The sequence below is a fragment of the Lotus japonicus genome, chromosome 1 (assembly GCF_012489685.1).
Source record: "Lotus japonicus ecotype B-129 chromosome 1, LjGifu_v1.2".
Lineage (NCBI taxonomy): Eukaryota > Viridiplantae > Streptophyta > Magnoliopsida > Fabales > Fabaceae > Lotus > Lotus japonicus.
The window spans coordinates 118,878,374-118,901,997 of NC_080041.1; the positions used below are offsets into that span (position 1 = coordinate 118,878,374).

The 23,624-nt window shown below is 37.8% G+C and overlaps 2 protein-coding genes across 2 annotated transcripts in view; both read right to left on the bottom strand.

The window, feature by feature from the left end:
* Positions 1 to 16,540, bottom strand: part of LOC130729797 (DNA-directed RNA polymerase III subunit 1) — a 31,506-nt gene extending 14,966 nt beyond the window's left edge. Inside the window, exons 1-16 of the mRNA XM_057581632.1 lie at positions 16,359 to 16,540; positions 16,129 to 16,258; positions 14,823 to 14,972; positions 13,892 to 14,051; positions 13,079 to 13,266; positions 12,817 to 12,926; positions 11,819 to 11,918; positions 10,706 to 10,921; positions 8,166 to 8,314; positions 7,931 to 8,072; positions 7,717 to 7,857; positions 5,691 to 5,879; positions 3,406 to 3,622; positions 2,399 to 2,492; positions 1,745 to 1,979; positions 1,331 to 1,522 (exon numbers count right to left, since the gene is read on the bottom strand). Coding sequence (XP_057437615.1) covers positions 1,331 to 1,522; positions 1,745 to 1,979; positions 2,399 to 2,492; positions 3,406 to 3,622; positions 5,691 to 5,879; positions 7,717 to 7,857; positions 7,931 to 8,072; positions 8,166 to 8,314; positions 10,706 to 10,921; positions 11,819 to 11,918; positions 12,817 to 12,926; positions 13,079 to 13,266; positions 13,892 to 14,051; positions 14,823 to 14,972; positions 16,129 to 16,258; positions 16,359 to 16,432 — 2,487 coding nt within the window. The 5' untranslated portion in view covers positions 16,433 to 16,540. The remainder of the gene's footprint in view (positions 1 to 1,330; positions 1,523 to 1,744; positions 1,980 to 2,398; positions 2,493 to 3,405; positions 3,623 to 5,690; positions 5,880 to 7,716; positions 7,858 to 7,930; positions 8,073 to 8,165; positions 8,315 to 10,705; positions 10,922 to 11,818; positions 11,919 to 12,816; positions 12,927 to 13,078; positions 13,267 to 13,891; positions 14,052 to 14,822; positions 14,973 to 16,128; positions 16,259 to 16,358) is intronic.
* Positions 16,541 to 20,681: 4,141 nt separating this feature from the next.
* Positions 20,682 to 22,276, bottom strand: LOC130729798 (UPF0496 protein At3g19330-like). The gene is made up of 2 exons (XM_057581634.1): positions 22,064 to 22,276; positions 20,682 to 21,976 (listed from the first exon to the last, which is right to left on the bottom strand). Exons 1-2 carry the CDS (start codon positions 22,146 to 22,148, stop codon positions 20,946 to 20,948), a joined length of 1,116 nt encoding a protein of 371 aa, XP_057437617.1. The 5' UTR covers positions 22,149 to 22,276; the 3' UTR covers positions 20,682 to 20,945.
* Between the last annotated feature and the right edge of the window lie 1,348 nt (positions 22,277 to 23,624).

A 23,624-nucleotide genomic window follows, 5' to 3' on the forward strand; every position in this document is an offset into this window, starting at 1 on the left:
TTGGCCTCTTTCCGAGACATTCCCTCAACATCGTTGCTATTCTTCTGTTGTGAGTTGTGACGCTAGTGATACTACCCTCGTTTCTCGTTCTTCATTTTGTTCTAATGTGACCCAGATACTCATAGTCATACCCCAAAAATGTTCTGCTACTCAATCCACATCCTTCTTGTTCCTTAGTTACTATGCTACTCTCCTTCTTTCTTGTTCTGAAGGTTGCTGGATGAGAAGAATAGAAACTATTGGGGCTACAAATGGTAGCTAGAAGCTCCCAGGAGCCTCGCCGGTCTTTCAAATGTCTGGACGGTGGTGGCTTGGTCAATGAATGATGGGTAGAAGCTAGACGTGCATGGGAAAAACTGAGGTGCGAATCAGAGGAGTGTTTCCATTTTTTAACGGAAACCCAAAATTACCCTTTCACCTTTTTAACTGAAACCCCAAAATTACCCCTAATATTTAACCTAATACTAACATTTTGAGGGGTAAGTTAAGGTTTTCCTCTGTTTCATCCTTGTAGTGCCGTGTAGGTGCCACTATGGCCGCAAATTCAAATGTGCTGAGCCGCGACCTCAAACTGCTCCCCTATGGGACACTGCTATTATCGCACTCTATTGTCAATCCTGAGATAAGCAAGTGGCATATATTCCATAGGCATGCCTATACACAATTATTTCACTATTGAATTATCACTTCAGTCATTTCTCACATTACCAGGGCTTACTGTTGAAAATGGAATTTAAGTAGAAAAGGGGAAAAAACAATCCTGATCCGAACGGTATGATATGAGATTGATATTGTGTTGGGAAGGAACAAGTTAATCTAGTTCCTTCGATCCATACAAATAGTTCAAGTATCAGTGCAGAACTTACCCTAATAACCCTTATATTCTATAACATCACAAAACTAAGAATCTAAGACTAATACATGAGCTGCACTTTTCCAGTTAACTTTTGTACGTAGGCATATAGTGACACTGTAAGCCAAATGGTTGGACAATTATCATTCGACTTATTCATGGTTTTCCACAAAAGAAATAAAAGGAAAGAAGTCTAAGCAGCCTTTTCAGATAGATAAGATGTTTTAGTAGGATTTGCTGCCTGTTAGGCCCCTCTTATTTATCAAGTTACAGATGATAATGTTATCCATAACAATACGTGTTAGGGTTCTAAATCTTAGGGTCTTTTCCTCCTAGAGTAAAACCCTAATATTTAGAACCCTAAAATACAGCAATAAGTGGGGAAGTAACAGAAGAAAATAAGGTACTAAGGGTGAGTAGATTGAGTTCTATTAATATAAACATTAAAGAGTTCCATATAATGAGAACTTAACATACTGCAGGGGTTTTTGCTTTTTTAGGGAAATGAGGAAGACTCCGATCTATGAACCCATTAGCGGCACGACAACCTCCAACTGATTGTTGACCAACACAGGCAATCATTTGACTGATATTGATAGGAGATCCTTTGGAGCCACACTGCGACATGATCAATGGACTATTTCTCCAGTGCAGGGTTTGCATGCATACCTAGAAAAATTTCAAATTATAATAAGTCGGTTGAACTAGAATAAAATTGTTTTATCTACCCACCAAGCCTGGGAGGTATTCACACAAAAAGAACTAATTTAATCACATGAATAAACCAAAGAAATAAAGTTGTTTATAAAAGACAAGAGTCATGATTTGCACTTAGTTTAATGGCCACCAAATTTCAAAAACAAAGAATATTTAATGAAAAAGAACGAATACCTTCCCTGCCGTATCACGTAGGCCATTTAATACACCAGTTATCAGAGCCTCTAATGTTTGAGCAGCATCACAACCAGCTTTGAGTTCTAGCTTTCCTTTATTGAAAGCTTCTATAAAATCATCACACTTTCTGTAACCATCTGAAATTGTTTCATCCTTCCTGTTGATCAGTATGTCTTTCGGTTGGACATCTTCAATGCCTATGGTGAACCCATGATTGCCTATCCACCGAGCACTGCATCAGAGCATATCATTAAAGGTTCAAAATCCAGCCAACCAATGGACTCAAAATACAACAAAATGCACAAACTGGAAGCTATTAACAGAAATATGTTAACAGCAATGCTTGTTGTTGTTGCAGGATTTCCACACTCCTATCGGGTGAGACTAGGCACTTGAATCACTTCGGTCACTGATGTTACCCTCATCATATGTACTTTCATGCAAAATGAAACCCTGACTTCACAAAGGCACCATTAGTCCTCAACAGCTGAGCTCATGCTTGCTTCTCACTTGACCCACCCATCTAGGTTCTTTAAAAGCTTTTTTTTGAAGTTCTAGCATTTCTTTTTGTTTCATTTAAATCAGTTTGCCTTAAAAGCAAACATCATAAGGAATAAATTAATGTTACCACCTAAAAGGCAGGTATAGTACCTCAATTTAGCTAGACGATTCATGCAAGAAGCAGCCGCTTGTGCTTTATAGTCTCTTAGTAGCACAGAGAAAAGTCCATCCTTATTGCCATTTCCTGAACTCATGCAAAACAAAGGTCACCAAATGTTAAAGCATGAAGCCATTCATTTTGAAACTACAACTAGCAACAAACTAAGCTCGCAAAAATGTTACAACCACTGTTTCCACTCATTTTGAAAGACGTATTGCAGTAATGTTAATGGTTAGTTGACATAAATTACCAGAACTCAGAAAAACTGATTTTTTTTTATAAGCCAAAGAATTGCATTCAACCTTAGAAAAAGGGGTGCTAAACCTGAATACATAGAGAAGAAAATGTAGCAGCAAATAGCCACCACGAAAAACAAAATGAAAAAAGAAAAAAAAAACAAACTAGAATAACAGCCTAAAGCAAAATGACAGTGATCAACGACCCATCCATCAACCCAAAAGCAAAACCAATCCTCAACAGCAACAAACCAGCAAGACCGAAAACACCTAAGAAGCTACCAAACCAGAATTGGAAAAGAAAATTACAACCCAGAAAGACAAACAACTGGATTTGTTTTCCATTCAAACAAAGAATGAGAATGGAACAGAAACATTAAGAAAAACATTTTTCCACTCTCAATTTGACATTTGCATGACATAACATAAGAGGCACTACGATGGAAGATCTAAATACATTCCAGCTGTTAACATCTATATGGTTTTCTCACTTTCTTCTTCACCAGACACTCCTTTGCATAGCAGTAACGCAAGAAGCCAAAAGGGCAATAAACACTCTCAATACAGAAGTAACAATGTTTTGACAACCAGAACGAGGTTTCCTTTTCTATCATATCTATCCAGGTGGAAACTCAATGATTAAATAACAATAAAAAATGGCCAACATTTATTATATTGTGGAAACTTTCACCAAGCCACACAAACTGCATTAACAAAATTCAAACAACTTGTGAAAAGCTAGTAAATTTAGAATTACTAACCTAATGTAACCTTTCCAAGTTGTCCAGAGATCAGCTCACTATTGCGAAAATAAACAAATCCATCATTTGGGCACATGGTTTTAAACTCTCTTCTCCTGTCATCAAGCTTTGTGCTGTATGTCTTCTCCTTAACAGTAAGGTTCACATATACCCTCACATTTGCATGTGGGCGCAATAAAACACTAAATAACTGTTTACCACTCCATAACTCAACTGGCTGCAAAGAATAATTGCATCATGGGAATATATACACCGGTTGTATAAATTAGTAAACATGATTGAATCAATGATACAGATTTTGGTTCATGCAGCTTAATAGATTAATAGTGGAAAACACATTCCAGCTACTAATCTACATGGCATGGAAAGACAATGTTGATATTAATATCAATATGCATATGATCTTATTATGCAGAAAAAAAAAACAGAGTGTGGGGGGAAGAAGAGAAAGAGATAAAACAGAAAATAAATATATACATAAATATTATTTTCAACAAGTTAAAAAATCAAAATATACTTTGTGGTAAAAACTACCTAAGCATATCAGAGAAATTGATATTTGAGTCTGATGCAAGAAAGACATAAGAGTATATACTATGTAATAGTTAATAGAAATAACTACAAGATAGTTAGTTAGTTAGTTAAATGTAAATAGTAAGCTTCTCCTAGAAGCTACTGAACCGTGCCTATATAAAGGCATGATGTATTCTGTGTTATTTGGGTTGAATAATACAATTCCCAGATTCAGTTAAATTTCTGTTTTCTGTTGGATACTCTATTAAAAGAAAATGTGAATTTAGTACCTTATTCACCATCAATCAAGAAAGAACAACATTGATGCAAATTGATGATACATGTAGGGTATCAAGGTTTTTATGTGTGATACAAGGGATTCATTTTTGTATACATAAATGGAATAAAAACTGATAAAAAAATTAATTTTGGTTAATGTATCCTCAATAAGTACCCAAGCAAGGTTGCTAATGGCGGCCTATGGGCTATGGCAGGATATCGGCCATGGCGGAGAGCCAATAACCGGCCATAAGAACCCACCAAGGCGCCGCCCTGGCCTATATTTGATAAAACTGTACCCAAGTAGTACCTAAAAAGTACCCAAGTTTCTTAGTTTGAAAATTGTTTTGGCTCATATTTACAGGAGCCCAATAATAAAAGGTACCCGGTACGCATGCCAAAATGGATTTACCCATGCATCAACTTCGCATTGGGATAGGGTTGTTCTTGACTTCTTGTTCTTATTGTGACTCTCGTTCTAAGCCCATAGTTGTTTCAAATTTCAATGATATTGCCATATCCAATTTGCTAAGGGTTTGGGCAGCCATACTGAATTCCTACCTTTCTTGCGCCCCCTAAAAAGAGAAGGTTAACCCAAAATGATATAGGAATAGGAACAACTACAGATCATCAGATTTCATGGTTTAACAGATGTCCCTAATAAGTAAAATCCTGTGATTCAAGTGACTAGCAGCAAAAGTTGGCTATACGTAGAATATAGAAAGGAAAATATAAAAATAAACTTGATGATAGATATTGGCATATTGTAAAAAGGAATGGGGGACATAGGGAAGGGAAGAAATACAAGCAGGCTCGTAGAAAAGAATGGAAGGAGATGGGCTTCATTGAACAGTAAAGAGACCCCAAGAGTAAGTTTTGGCATACTTATTGATGAAACCAAAGAATTTAAAAGTACCTAGAACTCAAACACAATAGAATTGTACCTCGGCTTCTAAAACTGAAGGTCCCAAGCCCCTGGCAGTATCTCTCTTTCTTTTCACTTTTCACACCCCCTCTCCCATGTAACTCCGTCCCCCAATTTCTATTCCTCTACTACAACTGACACCCCACTACCCATAACTGTCTCCTAGCCATGTTTCTCTTTTTCTTCTGGAGTACACTCTCCAAATCCTTGGGCCTTTGGTTGTGTTGGCCCAACAATTGCTCCCTATGCTGACCCCTTTGCTATTGGGTTCTATCTCTTATCCACTAAATAACTTTTTATGAGTGTTTATTTCAGCAATCCAATCATACAAGTTAAAATAGTTGATATTGCATTGCAACACTTTATTTTAATATGTCTTCTGGCTTTTAAAATATAACTTGGTTGGCTATCATATGACATACCTATGACACCTAAATCATCTGATTTACCTCAGACTGGGTTACATAACCAATATGATATGACATTATTCAACAACTGCATTGGTTAAATTTGCATAATACAGGAAGTTGTTAAAATAGGTATCATGTTTATAATCTAAAACTCTCACCTTGATAATTGCAGGAGTTGGCAGTTCAATATGATCCATGCCATCTCCCATGTATGAGCAAATAAGTGAAAAAGTAGAACGATCATAAAAAGTATCTTTCCTAGTTATGAGAAAGGAAGAGGTTAAGAAGTCTTGAGTTGAGGCAACTAGAATTTCGCCATTTTTTGGTGTGCACAAATTGTTTTGCACCTGAAAATAAAGAAAAACTCAGTAAGGTCTACATGGAATAACAACAACACTGTATGTGAACATTTTCAAATGTTTACGATTGTTGAGGATCATACACTTAATTGAACAAATCACGCAACATTTGAACATGTAAATAATGATAGTTAAACCATGTCTAACTAAAACCTTCGAATCAGAGCACATGTTGGGGTTAATCTTACTTTGATTAAAGAATCATACCATTAAGAAGCTATTATCCAAACGCAAAATCAAACCAGTGCTTAGGCCTGTTTGTTTGTGCATTCTATTAAAAGTGTTTGAAAAAATAGTAACAATTATGTAAGTTTTTAGGGGGAAAAAAGTTATCTTCAACTGTCAGAAGCTAAAAATCAATGTTTAGAAAACCGGACTGATCACTGAAACAGTGGAGGTACCAGTTTCAGGTTTAAAGGTTCAACCATGGTGGAACCGTAATTGAACCGTAACAATTAAATAAAAGTTTTTAAAAAACTATATAATATATCAAAAGAAAAAACTATTTTATATTCACTCTAATGTTATTTTATAATTTATTTTGAAGTGATTATTAAACTTTCTATATTATGTCATCTCACTAAACATAAATAATATATCTATTAAATATTATTGTTAGAAATCATAAGTTAGAACCACACAACACCACAAAACCTTAGGCTTAAGGCAATGGGTGTGTGTGTTCTTTATTATATATACACTTGTGCACTAGCTAATCTAGGCAATGTGTGACTTCTTTGAGTCACCACTTGTTATCTCTATTAATTATATACCTTAGTTTATTTCTTTAAAGCTTTTATGCTTAATCAGTTCTTTTACGTCTAATAAAGTCGATTTTTAAAATGTTTGATCTCTTTAAAACCAAATGTGTTCTTTCTTGGTTTCGAAAACCAAATGTACATTAAATCTAAATTATTAATTTTTTAAAGGAAAATCTAAATATCTAATCTAGCAAATTTTTATGAAAAGGAAAAATCTAGCAAGTTAAAAACATTGAGCTTTTGTTAAAAATGTTATCCTCAAGCCCAGCCCAAAATAATGGTTAAGCAAACTTAAACCCTAATGAAAATTGTATCACTTTGTTTGCAGCATGCGCCGTCAGAGTCTGCCTTTCTCATCTTCGTATTTCTTTGCTCAGTTTTCATCTCTTTCCCTCCTTTCATACATGATCTTCTCTCTCTCAACTAAAAATTAATATGCACTGCACCTACACGATGCAAGGAGGCTGCGCGCAAAGTCTGCCGTGGTAGCTTGCACAAGGTTGAAGATGAAGTTGAGAGCACACTAGCTGGTTTGAACCGGTAAATTTCCGGTTTATACCGGTTTTACCGGTTACACTGGTTGTTGACCGGTTTTTTCCCAGTCCAGTTTTTTAAGCATTCTGGACCAGCGGCTCTCAGTTAAACCGGTTCGGCCGGTCCATTTTGCATAACCAAGCTAAAAATAATAGCTTTTGAAAAGAAACTGTATAAAAGGTTTTATTGTAGAATAATTTTTTTACTAAACTTACATGGATGGGAAGATGCCTAGTGTGAAAGCAGTACATAGGAAAATAGAAACAAAATCATGAAATGCATGAATGAAAGAAAAAAAAAAACTAGTCTAGCTAGATTGGCAACCCAAAAGATACAAGTAACTTAAGGGCCCAGCCCCCGTAACAATGGAATATTCAGCAGGGTTATCAGAGTCATAGCAGGTGGTTAGATAATGAATTTTTTTGTGGATATCATTTTTTGGATGAAAAAATCAGGTAGTGAAAATTGGACCCATTTGTATTTTAAATGGTCAACATGCAATCCTATGACAATGAGATCCAATGATTTACCGTCATAAGCAAAATAGCCTCTGTTCGTGCCTCCTCGGTTTGGGGAACATGTATGTTCATCTCATCACCATCAAAGTCAGCATTATATGGGTTACATACAGATTCATTGAATCTCAGAGTTCTCCAAGGCATAATCCTAGCCTGCATAAGCAAAAAGAGATTATTGCAATGTGATCCAAATCTGATATTCTACATTTTAGTTTTAATAAATTACCCTGTGAGACATCATAGACATCCTATGTAGGCTTGGCTGTCTGTTGAAGAGAACAACGTCTCCATCTTCCAAATGACGATCAACAATATCACCTTCTTTCAGTTCATCAGCAAGACGCTTCCTATTATCAGAATGTAAGCTCCTGCAAAATAATGATTGGTTCTACATAATTGGCACAATAGGTAAAATTGGATCAACATTAGTTAGTCCATATAGGAGGAGTGAAACTACAAACCATTTGGGACCTCCAACACGGTTAACCTGCCTTGCACCAGGATACTTATAAAGACCATTTCTCACACATTGTCTCAACTTCTCTTTATTGTGACGTGTAACACGCTCAGGGTAACTCAAAATAATAGCCATATGGATGGGTATTGCAACCTGAAACAAATAAAAGACACACAGAAATAGAGCTCTTTAGATATCTGAGAATACGCATAACAGCAGTCCAATAGGGATCAATTGGCTTCGACATGAACTGGCATACATGATTAACATAAAAAGTGAGTTTGGACCGCATGATGGTAAGATACTGCGGAGCGTCACATAGGAGAAGAAATAGGTTTGGCCTCAAACATGCCAGCTCGAAGCAAGAGATTACGAATGTATTTTGACTGTGTGAGATGAAGAGAACCATCAGACAAGTATCACACTTCAACACCAAGAAAATAACTCAGCTTCTCGAGAGCAAAAATGCCATGAAGTTTGGTCACCGGGACCTGAATAAAGACAGAATCACTACCCGTAAGGATAATGTCATCGACATAAACAACAAGTAGGCAGTACAAGAAATGTCCTTGTAGATTAACAGAGAAGAGTCGCATTTGCTGCCCTGAAAACCAAAATAGAGAAGAGTGGTTTGTAGCCTTTCAAACCAGGCACGACTGGCTTGCTTCAGGCCATGGATAGCTTTAGGCAACCTGAAAACAAGTGTTATATTAGTATCCACAAAACCCAAAGGATGAACTATATATACCTCCTCATCCACTATATTAGTCATTGCATGCATCCCAGTGCACAATTGGCGCGATTTCACACGAGTTTGCGACTGAAAATGCTTGTGAATCCCCTCCCAAAGTTCGAAGGAGTGAGAGCATCCAATTACACGGGGTGAGAAACTGAGAATCGACATCGAAAGAGTTGATTGTAACCAGAATAGAAGCAATTGATCCTGTTCCTCCCAAGCAAGGAACGCTTCGGTCTCGCGTTCAGCCAAACAATCAGCCTCTGTAAGAAATCGCACAGGAACTTGTGGGTTCACAAGGAAACGAAGAAGAGGATGCCCCTTGATACTGACTTGACTTGCTGTTCCATAAGAGATAGTTCAAATCCGGTAGCTTGACAATATGGAGTGCGAAAGCAAAGAAGAATGATGCAAAGAAAGAGGTGGCAGAGGTGGTAGTGGATGAGTGCGGAGAGGATCAACAAGGATAGGTTCTTCGTCAGCCATGGCAAGACCGAGAAGAGAAGCTCATGATACCATATTAACTTTGGAGAAAACTAACTCTAACTGAATTATGAAATATTATTACTCAAAGTGAATAGAACTATTACATTAGGTCTATATTTACAGACAACAATAGTAAGAAAGAGTCTAGTAGAAGACTCACGTGGTAAACCACTAAGTATACTCTAATACACAGCAATCAGATATAGCAATCCACTGCAGTGGTCGTTGAAGACGAATCCGAAGTGGAAAAGGTTAGAAGGGTGGAGATGGAGTCAAGATCCATAACCAAAGCCAGAAATCCCACCCAAACACAACCTGAGCCCAGACTGGCAGCACCACCTCAGCCTTGACCTCCACCTTCTTCCCTTGCCAGAGCCTTGACATAGTGACATACACACAACGAAGCAAACATAATCCCAAACCCAGATCTACACCGTGAAACCCTTTGCGGTTTTGACGGAGGAGGGTTTTGGGGTTGAGAGGGTTCAAGGAGGAGCGAGGAGAGGAGGAAGGAGCATAGGGTGGTGGGCGTGAGAAAGAAGCTCGCGGAGGAGGACCTGGCAGCATTGTGTTCACCGGAGGCTGCAGTGGTGCTCGAGGACAGGGTGGGTGAACGGCGATCCTTTTCACGGCAGCGAAACTGGCTGCGATGGTGACTGGGTTTGATGGTGGTTGGCTTGAAGGAGAGGGAAGGTTGAGGAAAGGACTCACCTTGGGGTTGTTCTTCTTTGAGAAGAAAGATCTCACCTCAGGTTGCCCTTCTTGTTGCTCAATCATGGGTCTGATGGTGGTTGGCTTGAAGGAGAGGGGAGTTTGAGGTGAAAGGAAGATGGAAGAAAGAAGATGGAGCTAAAGCGGCTTGGTGGCGGTGGTTGGCAGGGATGGTAAAGACCAGAAAAAAGGTTTCAGGTGAGAGGGAGGGGAGAAGATGAAGAAGGGAGTTAGTTTAATTTTGGAAATTTTAAAATTTAAGTTTTAATTTAGTTAGTTTCTTTTATTTAATTATTTTTTATGTTTTTTGTTTTTTAATGAAGTGGCATCCCAATGGCGTCCTAGTGGCAAAATTACCAGTCCCAAGTCATTAATGAAGTCCACCGTCCACGTAGGCGACTTCCGTCTGGAATTGAATGAGCGATTGACGGTAGGACCCAATTGTCACAGATAAAAAATTCAGAGACCAAAAAACCATTTGGGGGTCAAATCACACAAGCATGATAGATCAGGGACCAAAAGTGCAATTAAGCCTGTATTCTATTAGTTTATTATTTTATGCTTCAAGTAAAGGATAGAAGTACATGTGTGGAAAGATTTAAATATCTGACCTCAGTAATCTTTAGATTAGGATCTGGTGAAATTACTGTCCTGCCAGTAAATTCAACACGTTTCCCTGATAAGTTGCCACGGAAACGCCCCTGCTTCCCCTTAAGGCGCTGAACAAAACCATCCAATTTCTTCTTCTCCTGGCCCTGTTGTGGTTGACCACGAACATCACTATTTATGTACTGACCAACCTCGATCTGGAGCAACTCCCAGCGCTCCTAAACCAAAGAATTATCAACACAATCACAATGCTATTACATCCTAGAACCAAAATAAACAATCTCAAGACAGGGAAAAAAAACTGAGAGCGGATAAATGCAAACAATACAAAGCAAACTGCAAAACCAGTGTCTAGACTGTATTTGATTCAAATCAACAAAACATTAAGCATTAATTCTATAGTAGAGTACAATACCAGTTTTAACTAGTTTTTTTTAAAAAAGAAACATCAATGAATCAACCACAAAATGTGGCTCAATTGGTAAACTTGGCTCTATGTGAGTTGACTTTACCACGAGTGCAAGGTTCAAAATGCCACTAGAAGCACATTTGAGCTAGGGAAATGTCCGTGCCCAAACAGGAATTAATCCCACACCAGAAGGGTGTATGGAAACCTTCAAGATGGCATGCTACAACAAGTATAAATTCCAAAAGACTAAAATATATATACGGTGTAATGATGTGTTAGATTTCACTAGCTAAATGGAAACAACAAAGTGAGGGAAAATTAACAGAAGATAGTGATACATGAGAGAACAAGAATATTCTAGAATGAATCAGAAACTACATTGTGAAGAGATCTAAATCGGTTACAATATCTCCCTAAGAGAATTTATCTACACAGACAGCAGCAAATTAGAGATAAGATATAACAGAAACACAAGCTGAGACACATGCTCTACAGAGAGCCCAACACAAACCAGTCACTCCACCATAAACGTCCAAAAAAAAATGAAAAAGCCTATTTCAAGCATATAATAAAGTGGAAAATCTGTCTTTCCTTATAGGCTTAAAGGGAGCATCTCGTAATAATATTCACAAACAAATCATCCAAATATGTAAGGTCATTGCAGCTTTACAAGTAAAATTCAATTACTTAAAATGCACTCTTATACCAGACTTTTGGATGAGCCTTTTGATTCTTCTACTTCTTGGCGTAAACCAGCATTTTCTTCGATTATTTTCTTTAGTTTCACCGTTATGTCATTTTCATTGCTGCCACAAATCAAGGGGAAAACCATAAGGAACAGTCATATAATTTTATAATTTTATTAAACTAAGAATGACTGAAGCTGAGACAGAGCAGGGGATCAAGTTAGTAATCCTTTTAGCCCCGCTGCATCTTTCCTCTCTTTTCATCTCCTTGACATCATGCACCTTCGACTACTGTTCCTAGTGTGATTGTTGATAATTTCCCTTTCCAGAGTCACCTTCGAATTTCAATTTCTACCATGATCTACTCCATCTTTAATCACATCAACCTCGCAGGGATTGGGAGCTTTTATACAAACTTGATAAGGACTAGAGGTAATAGCGACAATAGGATATAGCTCAAGGAGATTCACAGGGGAAACATACTACTCAATGAACAGAACCACATACTGAAATGAGGAAATGAAGAAATGCAGCAATGAGAGATGATTACTAGAGCTGATACACATACTCTGCCCTCCCTGAGCTAAGCCACCAATACGCTCCCCTCCTTATACACCATTATTTTTGTCTCATATCAATGCACAATAGTCCTCATTCCACTCCATACCTTACTGCCACAAGCACATTATGTTACCCTCATAAGAACCTTGGGAGAACCATACAACAAAAAGCAAGTTGTTGTAGTTGGAGAGCCCGAAGCCTTAAAAACCCCACATTAGAATCTCATGATTCCAATGCGGGGCTCAAGTTCCATTAACATACACCCTCACATTTTCCCTCCTTAATCCTAGCAGCACTCATATTTCACTATGCACCAACACCCATAATTTCTCTTGGCCCAACACTGCAGCTCTGTCACAATTTTTTTCTTCGATTATACAGGTGTGAAAGGCCCATCAGAGATCAAATGATGCAAAATGAAAGGGGGAAAAGACATATACAATAAAACTGGCATTACCTTCGTGTCCCTTCCGTTATCACCGAAGGTCGAATAGCTATAGGTGGCACAGCAATGTTTGTTATGATGAGCTTCTCTGGTCTTTCAGCAACATAAAGTAATTCACAGTCCTACAACAAAGTGTAACAAAATTGTTAAATGTGTAACCACTGCATGGCATTCATGATGTCTTAAAATTCATCAATCCATTCTCCAATAGGAAAGGAGAAGGAAAAGAAAGCCCGAAAATCGAAAAAAAATCCGCATAAATATAAATTTCTACCTCATCAAGCATCCTCCTGAACAGAGAAAGAGCATGGAGAGCGTTCAGCATTCGAGAGGTTATGTTGAAGGTCACCCTATACTCCCTTATACAAGAAAATGCTGACTGGAGCTCTGCAACAATATCGTTGTTACATTTTGAGCAATCATGAACGATGCTCAGCGATGCTGGAACCTTCTTTACTAAACCTGTATCACAATAGTCATCATCAATATCACCACCAAGTTTCAAAAATGCACATGTCTTAAAAGGCATTAACACATAATCATATTTAATCCTCACTCCTAAAGTGGTTATGAAGTTGGTTGAAGGTTTTTTAAAAGTGACTTTATCCAGTTTATCGTAGCCTTTTTCTTAGAATCTGTTTACTTGGAAGGTTCTGCAGCTGTCATTGAACTTCTGCAGCTGTCATGTTTACTTGGAAGGTTCTGTTCTTTGAAATGTTAGTCTTTAGAATCAGCCTCGAAGTAATTGCATTCTAAAATAGTTAATTAGATATAGGCCGGAATAGAAAATAAAAATATGTTTATCTCAGGTTGTTGCACTCGATCCCTTATTCTAGCTGCCAACTAGGTATTAAAGGTCTTCTTGCAGACAATTAAAATTTTATAAGCAATTATTCATAGCTTAGAATAAATAAGCAAAAGGAAAATAAAAATATGCTAAGGTTAAATCCATAATATCCTTTAAGATGGAATGAGCTCCAAAAATGTTAAAGCAATTATGTTTCTAGTGAATATTGAAATTAAGTCACCAAAACACAACCCTCAAACAAATCCCAATGATAAACTCAGAATAAAGCATGAAACGAACCATTAGTATATCCACAATATGGGCATTTCACGACTCTGCTACATTTTTTTAATATGGATTGTTTAAGCAACTTAATCTTCTGCAGTTCATCCTTGGTGCTTCTCATTTTCTTCAAAAAAAAAAATCGGGTTTCTTCATCAAGGAGAATACGAGCACAACCCTGAAAAGAAACATTAAACATTGACATATAGACTAAGCAGAATTTTTAGAAAACTACATATTGAAAAGCATGCTATATACAATATAAGAAACTACATGTCAAATAACAGTTACAAAAAAATGCTTGGGGTGAAATAGAATGTCCATTAGTAACCAGAATGACATGCAAGTTTGTAAAAGGACTTTTACGCATAATAACAAGAATTTTGGGCATAGTATAACCTACATTTTTCTTCTTTTTTTCCCTTTTGTCAAGCTCTATGCATGTTCATAAACTATACACTTTTGAGACAGAGTAACAATTATGTTTAGTCACTCAGCTCTTATCACAAGTTGATGAAAGTGACAGGCCACAAAAGCCTGAACAAAACAAAGCTCAAATTGAAATCGAATAAGCAAAATCTGAATTTTTAGACAGAAATGGATAACATAAATTTTAAGCTCTTTTCTAAGTGCTAAAGGAGGCTCAAATCTCAACCCTCGGGGAGGGAGAATATCCACTTATCACAAACTCATCAAGTGAGAGACCACCAAACCAAAGGCCGGATGATGATTCGAGTTTGAGTTCTTAAAGCAATAAACTTAACAGTCCTTCAAAAAACCAATTCCTAAGGCTAGACCGTCCAGACATGTATGTTATTAGGAGTTATAAGTCAAGTTAATAGAAATGAGACAAAACAAGAAAAATATTGTGTTTATAATAATTTATAAATACAGAAAAAACCAAAATTCAGACAGAGATCAGATAAGGAAGACAAGAAGATTGAGATACCTTACAAATGCACTTCAGTATTTCAACAATAGTATTTAAGTATCCAACATTGAAAACAGGAAGGGCAAGGGGTAAGTATCCGTAGTGCCCTTGACATTCAGCATAGCCCCCATTGCATGTTGCACAGACAATCTGCCTACTAGCAGGGCCCTGAAGTATGAACAAATGCTTTATTAAAGCATTCTATGCAAGGAAAGACTTGAGCATTATGAAAGAAGAATATATGATCAAACAGATTGAAAGTCCACACAAAAAATATTATCCAACCAAATATTTCATTAACCGGACTTCTTCATTAAAGAGAGGGGAAAAACCTCAAGTCTGGTGTTATAAAGGTGAAAAGGAAATACTTCTTAAACCAAAAACCTATTAATAGATATTTGTTGATCAATAATCAAAATTTAAGAAAAACTGGGAATTGACATAAGAAAAGAAAAAGGAAAGAAAAGTAAAGTAAATCTATAGAGATGCACCAACCCAAAACTGAATTCCTGTGAAGAGTGAAGACACTATTCAACCCAATACATGTGATGCCTAGTACTCTAGTCATTCATTTCCGTTTAAAATTCAGGAGCTAAAACTAAAATTAGCTTTATAATCTGAGAATGGAAAATAAACAACAAAAACAATATTTGCATGGTAACTTCTGGTATTGTTTTAACCAGTTGGATCCTCAGCAGCTGCTGCCCGTGCAGCAGCTCTAATTAACTAATTGAAGATTTTTAATAATTCATCACTTTTTTATTTAAATCAATCTTCACCATTAAAACTATAAATTAATGGTTAGGATTTTGCAGCAGAGAGGGCTGTAGAGAGTTGACTGCAAAGGAACCCAAAACGCCATACTGCATTTTGAGGCACACACACTTTTCCCGTGCTTTATGAAGCTTCCTACATTCCCTCTCAATAATTAATTTGACTTCAACTGAGCAATTTCACTTAACAAGCATCACCTGGTAAATAAACAGTATCTATCAATCAACCATAACTCACATAATGGCCCAAGTCGAATAAGTCATAATCTATAAAACCTGTTCGCAAATTGAACAGGTATTCACTTCATCCATACCTTCATACTACAAAATCAGCCATCTCATCATCATAAACCCTATATAGTAGTGCATTGTTTTGTAGTTAGAAATTCTAAACAACTCCAGATTCACGGCGGACCCAATACACACGACAAAACTATATGCCAAACCACACCAGAATCGCGAACGAAACAAAAACGACACATCTTACAAAGAGAACGCCACCTAGGCAATAATTTTCAAAACTAAACAAGCAATAGAAACGTAGAGAGTACCATGTGGGAATCCAACAAGCCACCCTCGATGGGTTTTAGGTTGCTATCATAGAATTTGCTACTGTAGACTTGAACAGCGGCGATTTTGCCAATTTCTGATTCTGAGAGCGTGGAGAATTTCATGCTCTTCCTGCAACAAACAAACAAACAAACAAACAATCAAACACAGAGTTTGCGAAAAGCGAAGTTAACGAAGGAAGAGAGGGGCATAACGAAATTGGCTAACTCACATTCTGCGTGGTCCTTCATCTTCGATGTAGGGTTCCTTCGTGAATGTTACGCCTTCGGTTCTAGCGTGGCTCATTGTTTTTTCTTCTTCTTGTTTCTCGCTGCGAACAGAGAAGAAGGGTTTAGGGTTTTCTTTGGCGCGCGATCAGTGTGTAATAGTGAGAATGGCTTGAACTGAAGGGAGTGGGGTAGTACTTGATGCGCACGGAATTGCACACCTCTACAGCAACGTTCCTGACCGTTAGACTAATCCAATGGTGACGGCGTTCTTCATATGGGCCACACAATCAAAATCAAAACATGACACAAACCCTAAAAAAAATTAATCAAGACATGCACCATAATTAATTTATAATCAATTCGATTAATAATTAACTGGCCTTTGCAGCAAAAAAAAAATAATAATTAACTGGCCTGCTTTGTTTTTAAATTTTTTTACCATAATTAATTTTACCATATTAATTAAATTTAATTTGTAAAAGAATATAGGGTAATATGGTAAAATTCTTGCCATAGTATTGTTTATTAGAGGAATAAAATTTTGTATTGATTTATGATGAAGTGCAATGTTTGAATTTGTTTATGTAGGTTTTCTCTAGCGACACAAAAACGGGTCCCCCTATAGTATACAAGGAAAAAGTTGTGTAAAAAGTTGGAAAAAGTTTCTCTTCGTCGTCGGACTATCCGTCGCCGCCGTCTTCCTCCTCCTCAGCTCCATTGTCCTCTCTCCCCACCCGTCTTCCTCCTTCTGAATGTCGAGGATGGAAGCAAGTTGAATCGAATCCTGATCTGGATCGCTGGTGGATGTGGTGAGTTGAGGTTTGATTCAATAGGATCTGAGGGGTGGTGGTGGGTTCTGGATGATGGGTTATGGGTTGGGGGTGGAGTGAAGAGGTTGGTGATGGTGGTGGGTGGGTTCTCGATTTCTGGATGATGGTGGGAATGGCTTGGGGGTGGCATGGAGAGAGAGGTTGGTGTTGGTGATGGTGGTGGGTTCAGGGTGGCGTGAAGAGGTTGGTGATGGTGGTGGGTGGCTTGGAGAGAGGTTGGTGGTGGTGGTCGGTTCTGGGTTGGGGGTGGTTGGAGAGGTTGGTGATGGTGGTGGCCGGTGGGGTAGGTTGGGGTGGCGTGGAGACGGAGAGTCTGAGACCAGTGGGAAGAAAGAAAGATAGGAGGCAAGATTTGAAAATTAACTCTTATTTGGAGGGTAAACCAAGAATTTCGTGTGTAGAAAATTTAATTATAATCTAATTAATTTAATTATGATTAGTGGCTAGTTGTAGGGAGGGAGTCATATGTCCCTTGTGTAACTTTACACAATAAAAAAGTTGTGCACGTTAGACAAATCCCACAAAAAACCGAATTAATAGTATAAAAAATGATGATGATGAACAACCATACGCAAATAAATGTGCCTATTTCCTATCATCCTAAAATCTATTTCGAGCTCCTCACTATAGTAAACCCCAACAAAGGTGCCGTAGGAAAGATAAGAGTGCCTACCTTTTTATCGGCTTACTCGCACTTTCTTATCTTATCAAATTTATCGCGGCCTTTTCTCCGAGCAATGAAATGAATGAGTTTTCTGAATGTACTTTATCTCTCAATGTATGTATTTGAGTTTGGTGGTAGTACTCTCAACCTTACCCGGTCCCTCAAGAAAGTACCGTGTGGAGTTGCATGGACAAAGAACACGAGAATTAATCAAAAGTGATGAATGCATAATTAGGATGAAAATTTTAACGGTGGTGGAAGAAAGGAGCACTCGAAATGGAAGAAAGGAGTTGTCTGGAACCTGGAAGATCAGGATTAACCCCTGCTGTTGAGGCAAACAATAGGAAGCGCGCATGGGAGAGAGAGGGAAGAAGAAGTGTCCATTGTCGTTCATTTCTCCACATCACTGCTGATGTGGCTTCTAATTAAATTAAATTGGCCACATCATTGCAAAGTCAGCAAACACGGTTTTGTATTGGATGAAAAATTAATTAAGGACTAAACTTGTTTAATTAGCAAAACTGGGAGGACTTAAATCAAGTGAAAAAAATTAGGGGCTCCAAATGACCCAAACGTCATATACTAAGGGGACAAAAAATGTAATGCATTTGCGGCTAGCTGTGGGATACCTGGGTGAAAAAAAATTATTTAATAATTTAATGTCTATAAGTTTTGTTACTCAAACGATAAATTAACTAACTCAGTAGCTGCCTATAAAAAAAAACTAACTCAGTAGCTTCTTGGTACATCATAAAAAGGAAAAATACGCATTGTAATATCATAAAACATCTTTTAAAAAAAACAAAATTGAACGAGGAAAGTCTCAATCAACATAAGTATTCTCATGTACTTTAAGCAAGTCAAGGGTTTTTTTTTATATTTCTAACATCTTGTGTTGGATATCATCCAGTCAAACCAAACATTTAATCTCTGGTTCAGCACTTGAGTTGAATCTACCACGTGTAGAATGATAGGACTTAATGTACTTGACAGCATTGCTAATTCTTAAAATGAAATCATTCATCTCTTTCATGTATGAAATCATTCATCTCTTTCAAGTCTTTCTTTACAATTAAGCTCGAAATATGCACACAACACATATTAATACACCATCGCCACTTCAAAATTACAATATTCCAAGACATCAACCTCTCTTTTTATATATTGAATTCTGGGATCAGTAACCGAAGGCTCGATTCAACTCAAACTCATTTAGGATCGTCTCAACAGTTACACTTTTTAAGCCATAACCTCTGAAATGGTACATCAACTAGTCTCAGATGGAGTAGATAGCTCCTCAATCAATGATAAAAGTAAAGATTAAAAGTTGGACTTTTAAGCAGCTCCTCATGCTCGTAGTTATATTTTCAATGAACTAAGAGCAAGCAGACACGATAGAATATCCCAATTCAACTTACTTTCATATTGAATTTCTCCAAAGTAATACATGAGCTTTGATATTTTAATTAAATAATTTGTATCTACAGGTTGTTTAAGTGTTGTTACTTGTTAGGCTTTGTCTCATTGTCAAGGTATTCAGATTGCAATTGAATTAAAAGTTGTTTTCATATTAAAATTTTGTATTTTATAATTTTGAATATGCTCAAGTGTACCCTAAGCGTGTAGATGTTATGAGACCTTTGCACTACAGCTAGATTTCAAAGGATGCAGCTTGTTTGCAAGCTACGCCATCAAATTGCTCTAATAGTCTAATCTACATTAGAAGCTTATAACATTTTACCTACGTGTGTTTATGAGGTTCTTTAATTATTTGAAAAGGACAACAGTTGCTCAAACTCAAGGCTTTTAAGTGAGAAAGCCTGAAGAGGGTAGTTAGTTTACTAGTAATCTAGAAACAAAGGCCTTAAAAACTGATACAAAAAGAACCCAATCACAAACAAAGATTGAAAAACTAATAGCAACTAGTGGTCTTGTATAGATTATCAAACAAACTTGGGATACTCATTTAATACACAACAACAACATACAAGAGTTAAAAATAACAAAAACTAAAACTGAAAATCCGAAGTAATAAAGAAAACCTTACATTCTTGAAGCACAGATGAAAAGTAAACCTTCTTAGTTACAAAGAATCCAGAAGCAAAAATGAAAATAACGAAGAATTCATCTGAAAACAGAATACAACCAGAGAGACAAAAACAATCTTAGAGATCTAAAACCAATATAACAGTACTAAAAAGTTAATTCAATTAGCAATTTAGCATAACTAGTTTAGTGGAGAGATGGGGCAAATCGCAAACGAACAGGCAGAATATTTGGTGCAAACAAAGGAATTGCATAACAAAATGAAGTGTTAGGGTACGTATTGAATTTGGGATTTCAGATTTGAATTAGCATTTGCACTATGTAAGGAAAGGAGATATTCATTCAGTGATTTGGGGTTTTGTAAGAAAAAGCCCACTGATTTGTGATTAAGGCACAAGGCAGAGTATCAAAACGATGGTTTTGGGTTTGGAAAACAACTCAGCAGAAATGGTGGGTTATATGTTCACCGTAAATAAATAATAATAATCAATCCAGTTCGTGAAATATGTTTTACAGAAAGCGATTTAAGTAATTGAACCGGGAAATGATCCGGTTATTTTCAAACTAGGTTTATTTAGGTTCAAGTTCAAGGTGTGGTTCGATTCATTAAAATTGTCCCAACAGCCCTAGTAGATAATGCTACCTCATACATGAATGAATGGAATGATGAATACATTATTAAGGGGTTCTTCAAAACAAAGCATGTTAACTTGAGATCTATGACACAATACCACAAATTATAAACAGAGAGCCTACACATCCAGGTAGTGTTTAGCACACACATGGAACAGAATGGAACAATAAATTTTATTCTGTTGGTTCTACCTTTTTAATGGAACCAAGATATACCATTTTTTACCTTATGTGTTTTTATTCTCTATTCTTTACAAATAAGCATCAAATGTAGAAAATGATTCACATGTTATGCCCTATTCTAACTTATCTAGCAAACACTACCTCAATCGTTGATCAGTTTCTGTGCATGCCTAAACAGTTTGCAAGCATCATGAATCAGAAGTGATTATCTCATAATAAACACAAAAATCTAACTACAAAGTTTGATGAAGGCTTATCTCTCTGAGCAGGCAACGTCTGGCTTTGTTAACAGTGGAAAAGCAGAGGTAGATATGTTGCTCAAGATCATTAAGCAGCTGTTCAAGCACCAGCTGCGTCTTCCGAAGCTGCTTCACCACCTCCTGCGTCGCGTGCCGGTCCTTCCCCCTCTCCAACGCGAACCTCACGTGAGCCTTATCGCCTTCCACCGCAGTCTGAAGCCGGTCCACGAGGCTATCAATGGTGTCAATGTCTTTGGCCACAAGAGTACCATTCTCAGCAGCATCAAGCTGCTTCAACCTCTCACGCACCTTCCTCTCACTCTTAGGAACACAAAAGGGGGTCAATGCAACCGCGGCAAACCCAACCGCAGCGTGCACGGCGAAGAGCGCGGCAGATACCACCGCGGCGGCGGTGGTGGCGACGAGGCAGACAGCGCAGCCGGCGGTGGCGCGGCGGAGGAGGCGGATTCTGGAGCGGCATTTGCGGCGATCGAGCTGGATGTGGCTACGGAGGTTGGAGAAGCTGCGGCGGAGGTCCTGAAAGTGGGGGAACAGAAAAGGGTTCTCGTGGCGGTCGAATTGGAGGAAGAGGTCGTAAGCGCGGTCGCATTGAGGCTGAGAGAGGGATGAGGAAGGGTCGAGGATGCCGATTAGGTCGGAGAGAGGGGCGTAGATTTGACGAGCACGGTGGATGCTGCCGCAGAGGAGGAGGCAGAGGTGGGAAGCGTTTTGGCTGTGGTCGAAGTAAGAGGAGACGAGGCGGGTGACGGTGGCGCTGGTGGGTTTAGCGGTGGCTAGGGCTTCACGGACGCTATCCGGGTCGGGTTGAAGGACTTGGGTGAGGACGTGGCGGTGGTGGGAGTCTTGGTCGGTTTCGTTTTCTTGGACGATGAGGTCTGGTTGTGGAGGGGCGAGGACCATGGAGCGGATCTCGTTGTAGGAGTGGGTCTGCACGGCGAGGTCGTACTCGTGTGAGACATTGGGACTCGTGATGGGTGTGTCTTCTTCTTCTTCAGTTGAGTTTCCTGGAAAATCAAAACCAGATTATTCAGTGAGGCATTTGAACAAACAGGTGGTGGTTGTGAGAGTGAAAGGTTTTGGGTTTTTCTTACCTTGGGAATGTGGAGGAGGTGGTGGTGGTGGAGGGAGGTTGGATGGTGAAGGAGTGAGTGAGTTGAAGGAGATGCATTCCAGCATTCTATGAATTTTTGCAAAGATCAATTTTGACTTCCCTCTAAGGATTGTGTCAGAGATATTATGAAGTTATGTAAGGTTGTTATTATGAAAGGAGAGAGAAAGTGGGGTTTTAATGGATCAATGTCTTAATGGACTAATGGGTGTGAGTGGACATCTCAAATAGTCAAAATTTGCTAAGAGAATAAACTTATTTTTCAGATTTGAGTATTTATCGTTGATTGATTAGAGTGTCTAATTTTTTCATCGTGGATGCTCGTGTTAAATGATGAATAATTGATTATAATATGTGCTTTATTTTCACCGACAATGTTGAACTCGAGACTTGGATAATAACGCCTTTAGCATTCTTTGTGATTTTTTCGCTCAAATTTTAATTTTCACTCTAGAATACATTTTGCTTAGTTGAATTCAAATTCTAAAATCTCGTTGAGTTAAAATCATGTTTGAGTAGTTCTGACGTGATTTTGCATAATAAATAAATTAAGCAGAGGATGTCTCCATTTACTCCAGAAGTAAGTCTTTAAAGCCACTCCCGATTTTAACCCTTTATTATTTTAAAATCTAAAGGCTTATATTCATCTCTAACTTACACTCACTGTAACACCCCGAATTTCGGGGGTCACCATAGTAACCTGATAAAATAAATATGCAATGTTTTTCAAAAGGATTTATAAACATGAGTATATTTTTTTCTCTTCAAAGTGTTTCTAAAACATGTCATGCATACTCTCATCTACATATAGGTTTACATCAAGCCTTGAATAAGGCAAGTACCCGAAGGTAAACACGAAAGCACCCAACCTACAAAACCTAACCAATAGAAACAACTCAACGAAGAATCTACAATGCAAGGACGCCATAAATCGGACATACTTCCTATGGTCTCAGCATCGGGGAACCGCATGAAAGCAAAGCATCGGAATCTACCCGGAAATTCAAACATAAATTCCTAAAAATCATTAGGTGAGCTTAAACCAATAACGGTAAGCTCTCTAACCCAAGGCTCTAGCCTTTAACCCGACTCTACTCTTTAGGTCCTTCACTAATCTTAAAGTCATCATCTTCGGCTCGTACTGAGGCCAAGCTCCATCGAGGGTTCTCCGTCGCCTAATAGCGTTAAGCGCCCAAACAACAAGTAGCAAATAGAAAGGGTTAACTACATGCAATTACCACATATAAAAGAGAAAAACATGTTATTAAAGTTTAAGTGCATAACATGGCACATAAGCTAGCAACTTAATTCCAGATAGATGACGACATATATCCAACAACATAAAATCAAATCAGATATCAACAACATAAAATTTAATCAGATATAAGCAATATAAAATTTAATCAGATATCAGCAACATAAAATTTAATCAGATATCAGCAACATAATAACAGATTTAAATCAAACAGCAATAATCTCAACGATATAACATCAAATCAGATATCAACAATCTCAACAATATAACATCAAATCAGATATCAACA

Coding starts and splice junctions, on each gene's coding strand:
- LOC130729798 (XM_057581634.1), bottom strand. CDS start 22,148: ATGCTGGAATGCATCTCCTTCAACTCACTCACTCCTTCACCATCCAAC. Junction 21,977..22,063: donor ACCTCCTCCACATTCCCAAG/GTAAGAAAAACC, acceptor TTGATTTTCCAG/GAAACTCAACTGAAGAAGAA.